Source organism: Eubalaena glacialis, chromosome 5 (genome assembly GCF_028564815.1).
Source record: "Eubalaena glacialis isolate mEubGla1 chromosome 5, mEubGla1.1.hap2.+ XY, whole genome shotgun sequence".
In the NCBI taxonomy this organism is placed as follows: Eukaryota; Metazoa; Chordata; class Mammalia; order Artiodactyla; family Balaenidae; genus Eubalaena; species Eubalaena glacialis.
Window position 1 is genome coordinate 73,847,413 of NC_083720.1, and position 13,784 is coordinate 73,861,196.

General features: G+C 37.0%; 1 protein-coding gene across 3 annotated transcripts in view; it reads right to left on the minus strand.

The window, feature by feature from the left end:
• FRYL (FRY like transcription coactivator) overlaps positions 1-13,784 on the minus strand; it is a 242,080-nt gene that overhangs the window by 47,240 nt on the left and 181,056 nt on the right. For 2 of the 3 annotated variants that reach the window (XM_061192247.1, XM_061192246.1), the window contains 10 exons: positions 13,439-13,579; positions 10,265-10,433; positions 8,388-8,472; positions 7,749-7,861; positions 6,637-6,787; positions 5,860-5,963; positions 4,043-4,228; positions 2,533-2,737; positions 1,258-1,379; positions 217-407 (listed from right to left, as the gene is read on the minus strand). In XM_061192247.1, the coding sequence (XP_061048230.1) occupies positions 217-407; positions 1,258-1,379; positions 2,533-2,737; positions 4,043-4,228; positions 5,860-5,963; positions 6,637-6,787; positions 7,749-7,861; positions 8,388-8,472; positions 10,265-10,433; positions 13,439-13,579 (1,467 nt within the window). The remainder of the gene's footprint in view (positions 1-216; positions 408-1,257; positions 1,380-2,532; positions 2,738-4,042; positions 4,229-5,859; positions 5,964-6,636; positions 6,788-7,748; positions 7,862-8,387; positions 8,473-10,264; positions 10,434-13,438; positions 13,580-13,784) is intronic. The other variant, XM_061192245.1, reaches the window with a different exon arrangement.

The window sequence follows — 13,784 nt, forward strand, 5'->3', positions numbered from 1 at the left end:
TGTGTCTGATAAAGCTGTTTCTGATAGGCACTATTTAATTCAATTAGTATGTTATTAATTACACAACTTTGTTTCTTAATTCTTTGCTTGTTAGCATCTGACATCAGTAATTCTACACGACCATTATCTTGCTCTACCTGCCATGATTTACATTTGGCAATAAGTCCTTGACAACGAGGAGTGCTCCATACTTGCTGAAAGAATTGAATGAACTACCTGTGCATCTTCTCCTGGATCCCCTACAGTTTCTACAAGTCTGGAGAGAACATCAGAAAGTGTAGTTGCCGAAAGAGGCTGCTTAAGGGCCCTGAAAATCTGAAAGGATCTCCCAGCATAGTGTCGAGAAGAGCAAGAAAGTGCTGTCTGCAGAGCAACCTCGCTAAGATGATGTTCCAAATGAATTCCTTCTGTGAAAGCAAAGGAAACAAGTAAGTGCTTGTTTTTCAGCATATATATAGGGGTTATGATCAGAGGCTAATAACCATGTTAAACCCGGTGCCAGCACAATACCTGGCAAACTGGGTGGGCACTGATATTTCAAAAGTCAAGGCTTTTTCTTTTCATTCAATTCCATCTGCACTTTAGATGACTCTTCATTCTAATCTCCAGGGAAGTAATCCCTGAGAACAGGGTTTCTCAGCCCCGGCATTACTGACATTTTGGCCAGATAACTCTTTGTTGTGAGGGCTATCCTGTGTAGTGTGTTTATGTAGCAGCACCCCTAGCCTCTACCCAAGTGGACACCAGTACTAACCACTTGCCCCGCGCCCCCTAATTGTGACAAAAATGTCTCCAGACATTGCAAAACGTCCTGAGAAGCAAAATCATCCCTAGCTAAGAACCACCGTTTTAGATACATTTTACTATAATTTTCAGAATGTGTTAAATTTTAGATCATCGAAGCCCATACCAGTATAAAAAAATAATTTAAAAGTTTGTCACCTCTACCTATGTTCCTTCAATATAATTGTTTCATAATAAACAATTGTATTGTAATTTTATTATGCCGTCTTACACCAAACTAAGAACCCCAGAGCGTCAAAGTAGCATTCTTATTTTTAAGTAGTTACAATTTTTCTTCAACCAAAACAAATCTGTTATCACTAGTAAGTTAAAAAAGAAAACCTGTCTAAAACTTTTGAAAATTTAGACATGTCAGCTTGTCAACTTTTTGCTAAACATTATCAGAAGTTTTGACATCACACTAAAAGATCTGCTTGAAAGTAAATACTATCTGAAATGATTATTAAAGGATACCTGAGCTTGACTGCTTAAAAACAGAAACCACATGTTTCAAAAACGTAGTTAACTGCTCAGCACTCTTTATGCTAGGATTCTTGGCAGAAACATCCTCATGGTTCCAAAGGGGCCCTCTTTTTCTGAAAACAGAGAACAGACATGATTCCCTTGGTTTTTAAACTTAATTAAGTTTTACTCATACTCACCTAAAATGTGCTTTTGCACTTAGAAAGGATAGTAGTTGAATAAATCAAACAGCATGTCACACAGCCTACTGCTACTATTTATGTACTTGGATATGTAATGATCTAGAGCAAATACAGGAAGATCCAAGTTACGTATAATTTCAAAGTCTTCCATTGTTACAGTCAAATTCTCTCAGAGGTAGCAGGAAAAGATGGCAAATTTTGCCAAGTGAGAAGAGTACTGGTTACTGCTTAGGTATTACAGGTCAAAACAGTCTAGTTTGTAGAGGCTAGACTGTATTTAGATTGTAATGCAAATAAAATAATTTATAAGTTAAAACTACCTGTCGATTCTTTCTTTAAAATATCTTTGCACTCACCAGCTTGGTTAGTAAGGGTTAGGCCCCTTATTGCCATAGGCCCGAAGTGCCCTGGAAAAAAGATGTGGTCACGCTGCCTTTAGTCCCTAACACCTCTAATTCATCACATACTTTGCTATGAGACTGATTTTCTCAACACATTTATTTAATTGGGTCCTCCACCCTCCCCATCCAGCTCAAAGATTTTTGCTAATGTCTCCTTTCTTAAAAGATCTATAACCTCCGGCCAGGGCTTCATGGCCCTCCAGCTTGTCTAGAAATTCCTCCGCATTACACTCAGGCTGGATTACTCACCAGTTCCAAATATACTTTGTTTTCTCACACCTCTGTGATTTTGCTCTTGCTATGGTATACTAGCCCCTTTCTCCCCACCTACGTTTATTCTTTACTTACTTACAGTGCTTTTGCAAAGAGTAGGCCATAAATAAATATTTGAAGATTGAATGTTAATGTAGCTAATGAAGGCAGAATATATATTCAGATAATACTGTATCCTCTTTGGGTACCTGGTATCTGGTCATGATTAAGGCCCTCCTTAGGTATAACAGTGTGAGCAAAAGAAGAAAGTCTTTGGTTGCATCAAATTTTCTAAATATCGCACAATACAAACCTGCCTATTCCAAATCAATGACCCTTTGGAAAACAAAATAGGGTTCGCGGAAGCTGACAAATGAAATGACGACTTAACACAGCTATGCATCAGGAATGGTAGGAGCTGCAAATGTTACCTTGAGGTAATGAATTCCATGAGGGTTTTGACTTTTCCATCCTGCTCTACTGAGATGTCGACCTCGCTGAGGACGGTGGTGTGCAGATGTGAAATGGCAGCGCTGTTATTTCCTAAGCTGATACTAGAGGAGGTAGAACTTGAGCTGAGCCCTGAGTCGGTCATGGGGGAGGGCTGGTAATCAGGTATAAAATCGCTAACACCTGCTGAAAGAGACACGGGCGTGAATGCCCAGACGGAAGCAATCTCCCACAACCCTCAAAGAAGTGAGCCTCACAAGCGCCCAATTACACTGAGTGAGTTTTTGAGCAAACGTTGTTTTCGGAGCCTCTCAGTCAAACTTAACGATTTAGACTTACTATGCAGTCCTGTGCTGCCATCTGCTGAACAAAGTTGAAACTGGCAGTTTCCTAATATTTTGGCATATTTCCTCAACATAGGTTCCCATTCACACTTCTATAATGAGAACTGATTTTTAATTTCTTATGTTAAGGATTCTATGCTTTCTGCTTCACTTTACTTAAACAAGGAAAATTTTAATGTCTATTTGTAATATTGATATTATGTCAATTATTAAATAATTCTAAAGGTTATTACTAATGCCCACATTTACAAAATAGCAAAAGGAGCCTTAAAAACAAACACCAAACTATGGAATTTTGAATAGAAATGCTTTAACATAAAAAAAGGCAGTAAACTTTATTCCGTTCATCTTTTAATCATGGTTTAAAAAGGCGAATAAGTTTACTAATAGATGTTTTCTCACTAACTACAGGTTTTTAAGTAAATAACAGGGCTTTAAGTAACTTTAAAACGTATTAACCCTGTATCTGGCATTATATGATTAGGAAAAAAAAAAGTAATTTTATTTCAATTTTTAAAAACCAATTATTTTCTAGATCATCTATTATAAACCTGATGATACTGATGAATGAAATAAATAAGTTAGGGCTATTAGGGAAAAAGAAAATATAACTTGAAAAGTAAAACAAATTCACATCAACAGTGAAATAAATTTTACATTAAAGTCTCATTAATTTGGACCTCACTACTTCAAAATACATAATTTGGAACTTACTAGACTTCAAGATGTACAACATTTTAAGTGCAATCAGTATAACTGAGTGAATAAAAAATTTTAAAAAATTTTAAATGTCTTCCTTTGTCAATTTTTCAGATCTTGAGAGTAGGGGGAATCTAATACAAGTTCACCATCTTTGTCATAACCAGTGCTCAACAAATTAAGCCACTCTTTCATTGTACCTTTAACTTACATGTGCAGAGTTTAACATTTTTATGACAAAGACCCTTAAAGGTAAGAGAGATTCAAATACTCCAAGTTTAAGTCCTTCTTCTATCAATTAATAAATAATGTCAATGGTACTTAAAATAATAAAACTACATTAAAAAATATTCTCTAGTATCTCAACTTCAGTTGACGTTCTCTAATGCAGGATCCCAAATTAACGAAGTACGGTTCCAGTTTCAAACTGTACTTTTAAAGCAAATACCTGTGAAAGTATAATCTAAGTGTGCAATTTGTTTGACTGTAAGCACCCTGGGCTCATTAAACTCCTTGTTCCTGAGAAGGACAGAAGCAACAGTTCGGATGTTACTGTTGGATCCCATTACTATTAACAAGTGCAGAAGCAGGCGTTTACAATGTTCATACACCTCAGGGTGGCAGTGGTCAAACCCTAAAGAGAACAGTAGAAAATCATCATCAGTAAAGAGAAATAATGAGTATTCTTGCTATCAAACTCATATTTTAAAAAGAAAAGCAGAAATTATATAAAATATTTTGTGAAAGATGACATAGTACATCAGTCAAGTTCTTTATTGGCCTAGAGCGTGCACACACTTTTACAATAGCCTATTGTCCCACTGGACTAGGGAGAATCAAGACAAATTTCCAGTGTGTTTTATGTCTAAAATTTAGTAATCTCTTAGAAACTATTACTCTGTTACATAACACTAGATGTAAATGAACTTTTAAAGGCAAGCATTTTTTGTGCCTAGAACACAACAGAAAGTCAGGAGATGTTTGCTCACTGAAAGAAGAAAGTAGTACCTATATAATATGTGTACATATCAGGAAAATTTAGGAGAAGATGGCTATTTTGACTTGCTTCAGGAGAGCAATCCTACAAGCATGAAAAGTGTTGCTGATGTGATGGATCCCACATGTTTGTTACAGAGGGCACAGTGGAGTTTTAGCTGTAATAATCAGACTGCCCACAATCTAATTCTTTTGGGAAACACTAAGTACCCGTCTCAATTTTCCATTTACTCGGAAAGTTCCCAGTCCCAGAGGTAAATTAATTTTACTCTTGCTACAGTTACAGAGTTTTTCGTGCTGGAGGGTATGTGTGTTTCTTTGTGCAGTGGGAGAGGCTGTATGATAGGAATGGGTATAATAGACTTGTTTGTGGTTAAAGGAGAGGCTAGGAATAACTCTGCTCTAGACCACAAGAATCACGGTAAAAAGTGTCATGGAAATAACATACAGAAAATAGAAAGAGAAATATGAAGAAACTTTCTTGAAACCATATCTCCTTTCCCACTGTGGAGAACAATATGGAGGGTCCTCAAAAGAACTAAAAATAGAGCAACGATATGATCCAGCAACCCCACTCCTGAGCATATATCCAAAGAAAACAAAAACACTAGAAAAGATACATGCACCCCAATGTTCACAGCAGCATTATTTACCACAGCCAAGACATGGAAGCAACCTAAGTGTCTATCAACAGATGAATGGATAAAGACAATGTGGTCTATGTACCCAATGGACTACTACTCAGCCATAAAAAAGAATGAAATTATGACATTTGCAGCAACACGGATAGACCTGGAGGGTATTATGCTCAGTGAAATGTCAGACAGAAAAAGACAAACACTGTATGTTATCACTTGTAAGTGCAATCTAAAAAATAAAACAAACTGGTGAATATAGCAAAACAGAAGCCGACTAACTGATATAAAGAAGAAACTAGTTGGTTACCAGTGAGGAGAGGGAAGCGGGGGGGCAAGGTAGGGGTAGGGAATTAAGAGATACAAACTACTGTATATAAAATAAATAAGGTACAAAGGTATATTGCACAGCACAAGGAATGTAGCTGATATTTTATAATAACTATAAATGGAGTAGAATCTATAAAATTTTGAATCATTATTTGTACACCTGAAACTAATATTGTAAATCAACTCTACCTCAACTAAAAAATAAAATAAAATACAACGTGTAAAAAGCAAACAAACATACTATACTGACTTTCAATTATCACAAAAATATAAAATGAAGGAATTAGCGCCGAATATGTATTACCTATAAAGATTGCATGAAGAAGAAGATGGAGGTAGCTTCCCCATTCCACCTTCACACTATGATCGATAATGAGATCCGTCAAAAGGATGACGGCTATGTTACACCTATGACAAACAAGAGCATTATTCATGTGTCACTAGAGTAAACCTAGAGAAAATCTTATGCAAATTACTTGAAGATTTTAATATTGTCTTTTATGGAAAAAATACAATTTCTCAAGAAAAAAAGAAGAAAAGAAATACAGCTGAAGAAACCGTTACGTGATAGTTTTAGATAAAACCTATCTGGCTAAGGGCTCCTTGAAGTCAAGGGCCATATTTTCTTCATCTTCAACCCTAAGGCCTAGCACACTGCTTGCCACATAGTAGGTGTTCAGTACACGTTTGGTACATTAATACATTTCGAAAGAATGCAGTAACTGTTCTATTGTGATTTTTGCTAAATAGAAATCAGCTTAACTCAATTCAAAATAATAGTGCCTACTACCATAAAATAATATTTTTCAGATGTAGTAACTGGGTCCCAGAAAGGTCAAGTAACTATGCCAGACACCCAGAAAAGCAGCAGCAGCAGAATTAGATTTAGTAATACTAATTGTAAACAGTGAGAAGTGTGAGTTTTTAGATTTCTTAAAATCTAAACGCACGGATCGAATTTGTTGCAGTATCAAAAGAAAGAAGGTTGCTTATGTTGTGTGTTGTCAGACAGCGTAAAGAAAGCTGGAAGTGTTAAGCAGTGGTTTGGCTCATATGAAATAGGAATGACACTGTGGTCCACCTGTGAAGAGGTAATCCAGGTGATGACGTTTCAGGCAAGTAATCCACCAGTGGTGACCAGCAGCCTCCAGCTGGTGGGAAGGGTAGTGGCTCTCCTTCATTATGCTCCATCACTTTCAGTCGCCAATTAGAATAAAGTGGCATTGAGTCACCTATCAAGATAAAATGATCTCATTGTCTACACCATCTACTTTCCGCCAATATAAGCAAACTCTAGTAAGACACCAACTATTTATAGCACTGGAAAGTGATAAAAAGAATTTCCCACTATTTGGACATATGTTTGCTAGGCAGACATGGGTACAAATATTATCAGATTAAGCAAATCAGAGAGAGAAAAGAGATATCAATTCAGGTTCCATCCTTTAAATCAAAGCAAAACTACATGAGCACTTCATCATGATTCCACAATTGATGTCCAAGCTATGAGACCACATTATAGGTAAAGCTGCCTTGTAACAAGGGCCTTCTGGTAAGTTACTCAGTTCTAAATTTCCTGAGATAGGGCCAACACAAACCCATCTTCAAAGCAAATCTGCTCTACCACAGTGGGGCTGCAGGGTGCAGTAAGAAAGGCCATCAGGAAATGTGAGTTCTGTGTGACGTGGGTAAGTCACTTAACCTCTCTGGACCTCAGTTCCATCGTGTGCAAAATGAGGAGATTGGACCAGATCATCTTCAGGGTCCCTTCCAGTCTGAAGGCTTGTGCTTCTATTCTACCCTACCTTAGTGTTATAATGAGACTCGGACACATTATTCATTTTGCAATTGCGAGGGAGAACGTTTTAGTAAAACGTGAATCCCACGAAAGTTCAAATCTGTTCAAAAAAGCAGCCTGTTGGTCAATGTCTGTTCTATGATGCTTCTTGAGAACCAATTCTTATGTTCCTTTTGATTTATCTACAGGGAACCTGTGCTTTTGAAACATATTTCCCCCACTTACGTTGCTTCTTAAAATCAAGACATTTCAGATTATGTTGGAACACCACTAGTGGCAGTTAAATACCCTTCTTAAAAACAATTTCCGGGAAGAATATATTTATTAACATTAATATAATGATAATACACCTTGCCATTGCAGTTATTAAAAAAAAAACATTTGGAATGTATTACTTTTTTCTTCTTCATAAGATCCTCCAGAGCTGCTACTGTATCGAGATTCTAGTCTGTGATGTTGACGATTTAAATGACTGTTTAGTCCACTGTAGATGTCTAGGTGCACATAGCTATGGGAATGATCATTGAGTTAGTCACAGTCATGGTAAAGTGGTATTTGTACTTTATGTTTTACTTTCTATGCTTAAAAAAGAACACAGTACACAAAATACTAAAGTTTACTATGATATATATTAATTTCCACATTACAATTCAGAAGCTTAAGCTTTGAAGTCAATTATTTCTACCTGAAGATTTTTCTTAAATTGTTGTGATAATAATGTGTTGATGAAACCTATTCCATATAAAACAGGCAGAGTAAATATCCATTTAGAAAAGTTTAAAAATGTAGCAACACAAAAAGTGACTGACCATACTCCACCTATTCATCCATTAGTGCATATTAAAAAATCTAGCATGCCAGCATCTTTAATGTTAAAATAGTCAATGTGGAAAATTTCCAATATGGAAATATATTTTCTCACTAGAATTTTAACACAATGAAATATACATTCCAATGCAGAAGCTGTCATTTATGCTGATGATAATCTGTATATGTCAAACTGACAGGCTAATGAAGAACAGAGAAGTACTTACCTCTCTTCAATATTCTCTTTTATGGGCTTATTATCGGGATTGCCATCCGTGGGAGCTACCATTGTATTGCTACTAGAAGTAGTTCCTGTAATCATAAATAAAACAGTATCTATGAATTTAAAGCCTAGGATAGCTCAATAAGAACAAAAGATTTCAAATTATAGATGTCAAAACTCCACTAAAATGAGAAGAAGGTGATTTTTAAAAAGGAATGTACTCTTAACGACCAAGAGGGTAAGGAGACAACAGCAACAAAATTATGGATACTGGAAAACAAATGGACAGGATGTAATCCAGTGTTAAGAAGGCTGAATCCAGAGCTGTTAGTGGAGGAAACAAGAAGCTTCCGTATCTATACTGCTGAACCTCCAAAAGGTCAGGAATTAGTGGCATCAAGTACCTCTGGAAGTAGGGGTTGAAGGAGGTGCTAAAAATGGCAAGAATGGTTGAAAATCTCTTTCATAAGTAGCTGGTTCCCAAGATCTATCCCTCTGCCTCTTGTAACTGGGTAGCTCTCTCTCCTCACTTCCAGAAGTCTTTTCTGATGACAGTAAATCAGAGGATTTCTGGACTAGGGCACACCACATACAGGTGAAGGAGGAAGTACTTTACTGAGGATACGAAGACTAAGTGAAAACATACATACATACATACATACATTTGCCATTGGATCCCCCTGTACCCTTCTTACACCACTGGGCTACCAGAAGGCTTGAAGACTCTGTGCAAGTGTGTGTATGTATGGATTATATGTATTGGTATACACACACACACACACACACCCACCCCTACACCTTCTACTCTAGGCAGAGGACTAGAAGAGTTTTCTCTGGGGAATCTGATTACTGCAAGAGAAAAGACCTATGTATAATTGCATCGACGAAATCATCATACAACAAAGGACAAAATAAGTTCCATATATACCTACAGAACATCCAATCAACTTTTTAATATGCCTGTTAAATGAACTGTTTATGAAAAGACAGATCCAGAATTGGTAGGCTTTTGAGGAAAGCTTTTACTAAGACAAACCAAAACAAAAACACAGCAATATAAAGAAAATAGGAACTTTCGCTGGTAGAAAATTTTATCAAATATACAGAAGATAGTCCAACCATGAAACATGAATAGGATGTTCCTAAAAAAATTCTAATTAAAAAACCTCTCTTTGGAATTAAAAACATTCTAGCAGATATGAAAAATTCAATAGAAGCATTATTAGAAACCTCTTGGAAAGTATAACAAAAAGATGAAAATAGATGACAAAAATAAATTATACAGTATGAGAGATTTCTAATTATACAACGTTATTAACATCACAAAAACATTTAATATAAACTGAATGGCAAAGAAGTTCATAGAAATTTAATCTACAATAGCCCAGATATTATATTGATTTTCAATGAAAGTTATTCCCTCAGTGATATAGTTTCTTCAACTCGAAATATTATAATAACTGTTAAGTATATGGGTATACATAAAAGTATATACACTCATGTGATTGGATACTATGTATAATATATGCCCAAATAATTATAATATGAAATTACACAGTAATTTTCAATAAGTGAGCATTTTCTGTATTTACATACTAATTATAGTCATTTTAAAAAAGCATTTGTTGTATAGAGATATATAAATGTATATTCCAGTTCTAAATAAGTATGTAAGTATGCTTCCCTTTATCACATTATGAATCCTTACAAATTTCTTTACTCACATGAGGATTTACAAAGTTTTGTCCGGTTAATTAGATATATGACTCATGTTTGCTTGTTTTCTTTATGATGATGTTGAAAGCAAACGCTTGCTAAAATGAACAATTATGGAAAGCTTCTCTTTTTATACAAAGTAGTCAGTTTTAAATGACTTCTCACCTGAGGTGACAGAAGGGATTTTATAGCTGGAAGTGATGCGGTAATATGGGGGATTATCCATGTGAGTGACGCCTGAACTGACAGGGTCGGTCAGCTGTAGTTCACTCACCAGTTCTTCTAGCAACTGCATTGTTTTGTCTCTACCTAAATATACAATAACTTTCTTCACCTGTCACAAAAGAAATTGTTCGGAAAAGAAAAAGCACAATTTTTATCTCACAAACTTGTCTTGAGACAAATTTTATCAGAGTAAGTTCAACTTTAAGTGGTAGATGAATAAGCACAATCTTAATTTGAATAGACACTGATCAGCAATCAGACATTAATCAGCTTTATAAGTACTGTTCTATCTTCCCTCTAACCCTCAACATTATATCTAATTAGGATGACCTAAATGTATTGTTTAACAGTGTCCATAAAGTTATCTACTTCCTTTACCTTTTTGGGGTTTTTTTTAGAAAAGCAAAAGATAACTTGCCTTTCTATAAATCAGTTTCTCTTTCAATGGAAACTTTCAATTAATATCATCCTAAGATTTTCCTCATATCTTTATTCAGCCAGCCTTCAAACCCAGGATTCATCATTTATTCTGCCTTCCCCGTTCTCTATATTCAACCAGCAGTATATAGAGTCGCGATTAAGAGCGAGAATCTAGAACTAAACTAGAACTCCAACGACACGGTCTGGATTGGAGTGTAGATGTAACTTTTACTAGCTAGGCCATCTGGAAAGTTCCCCTCAGTTTTCTCTTCTGCAATTAGGGACAACGTCACCTACTTCATACGGTTGTTAGGATTAAGTAAATTAAAATTTATAAAGCACTTTAAAAAGGCCTAGTACACAGTACGAGTTAAATAAGTGAAAAAAACTTTTCAGTAGTATGCTTTATAGGTATGTTTTAGTAATATATATAATTGAAATGGGCTGATCGGTTAGTAAGCGATCTCTCTTTTTTCTCCCTACTTTAATCCTTACTACTCAAAATGTGGTCCTCGTAGAACATGCATCGTCATCTGAGCTTGCTAGAAATACAGAATCTCAGGCCTCACCCTCACCTCCAGACTCAGAACCAGAACAAGATCCCCAGACGACTCACGTGCATACAGACGTGTGAGAAGCTCTGTCTTATTAGATGACCCCTGGACAAATCTTACAACATGCTTTATCACATCATACCAAAAATCTGATAACGGTTCCCTAATGATAACTGACCGTCCTCCACACAGCTCTTGAGCTCTCCGAGCTGTTCTCACTATTTGCTAATTCTCTGTTCCCAAGTCCAGTCTCCTCTGACCCAGGAAACGTCAAGTACGTTTCTTCCTCTGTGCCTTTGCTCTGACCCAGGACCTCTGAGTTGACGCTCCTGACTCTAATCCTGTCAGGTCTTCAAGCCCCATCCCCGCTCCAGCTTCACTGCCTGTCCAAGAAGCTTTCACTGACTTTTCACCAACAGCTCTGGGTTGGAATTCCAGCTCCACGAAGATAGAGCTAAATGGCTGTGCGACTTTGAGGAAATTACTCTTCTTTCTACCTTATTTTATTCATCTGTAAAACTGCAGTAATCTTAGCAAGGTCACAGATTTCTTCCGGAAATTAAGTAATGGAGATGAAGTGCTTATACCGTGCCTGGCCTCTAAGTAGTGCTTAAGAAATGACAATTAAGAAATTATTATTATTGTTATTAAAAACAGCTCTTTTAAAATTTCTGGCAACTGACTATGCCCTGAACTTCATCTTGGCTTCTTAGAATTATAGCTTCATGCCTGTTTCTAGTGCCAGCCCCGACTCACTCATTCATTCATCCCATTAAGGGGAAGATTCTATGTGTCAGGCACTGGTCCAGGCTCTGGCAAGAAGGCAATGAACTAAGCAGACCAAAATTCCTGCTCTTAAGGAGCTGACAATCCACTGGACTGATTGAGGCAAAAGTTATGAGCCAAAGAGGTAAAATATATAACAAGTTTGATGATAAATGCTAGGAAAATCAATGAAACAGGGAAAGGAAAAGAAGAGCGTACGTGTGGGGGGCAGGGCATTTGCAGTTTTAGACAAGATGACCAGCAAAAGTATCAGTGAGAATTGACATTTGAGGAAACGTCTGAAGGAGGTGCAGCAGTGAGCAACGTGGCTGTCTGGGAGAGAGAGGAAAGTAAGTACCAAGGCCCCCGGATGGGATGCCTGGTGTGAAAGCAGGACAGCAAGCGGGGTCAGCGTGGCTCAAGGGCAGGGGGCCTGAGGGAGAGTATTAGGATGTGCGGTCAAGAGGTAATGTGTGATGGTGTTGTTTGGTACCAAACACCCACCTTTATCTAAGTGCTTCTCATTGAAGGTTAATCTTGTGACATGCCTCCGGAACAGTGCTTTCAGTAATCAAGTTAACTGGTTCGTTTAAAGTAGGATCTGTAAGAACTTTCAGAGCAACATTCTGCAGAGCTAGTCTTCTGTGGACATACTTTAAGGAGATGCTACCATGTCACTGATAGCTATATCTACATATACACACGTGTGTTTGCATGCATGTGTGTATATTCAGTTTAACCTTCATGTTTGATAGTTTCACGCTGTTCTCTTAACTTGAGCAGATTTAAGTATTGCTTTCCCTCTAGAAGGCAAAGACTTATATTCTTCACTGTATATCTCTTATCATGCTTTTCCTTGCTTCTAGAAGCCTTAGGGCACGATTCCATAGGCACTGAGCTCTCACTTCCCATCCTGCTCCAATATCCCAACGCCAGCTCCTGATAGGAGAAACTACTAACATCTCTCCACTTCCATACCACTTTCTCTCCAGCATCATCTCTAATCCTCCCAGGCAGTGGTGATTCCAAAGTTATCCACTCTCAGGACTTTGCAATTTTCCTTTGTAGCCCTTACCATGACTGTACTTTATTAACTTACTGATTTATTCATTAAATAAATTAGGTGTAGGTTCAAAGAATAAAATCTGTAGCATCCATCAGAACCTAGAAGAACACCTAGCCTGTAGTAAAGCCAGATGATATCTGTTAAATGAATCAATGGATAAATCCATGTGCTATTTCCTGATTTTCCTCATCTTGGCCCCTGCTTTGCCTCTGCTGGTCTATTGCTTGCCCAGACTCTGACATCACAAGACACTGGGTAAATATATATATTAAAAAAATAAATAAAAAGTAAAGGAACTTGAACACATACGTAAGGCAAGAGGCTTGGTTCACTATTCACTCCACAAATGCTGATCAAAAAGTGCAAAATTATTTTCAGGTTTTTTGGCCAGCCATCTGCGAGTGTGGTCCACACATTCTCCACCTCTGACCAGGCCAGTTCATCACCATACTAGAGGCAGGAAACACAGCACACACTTTAGGAACGGCTGTCTTTTAAATATTAAACTTGCCATGTCATGAAATATTAGAAAATAATGCTTTTACATACAGCTTTAATCTTTTCCACACTTTAGAGGAACAATCATTTCTTTCAACAAATCTAAACACAAGTATCATTAAGCACATATGATTTTAGCTCCCCCCCCCCACCAAAA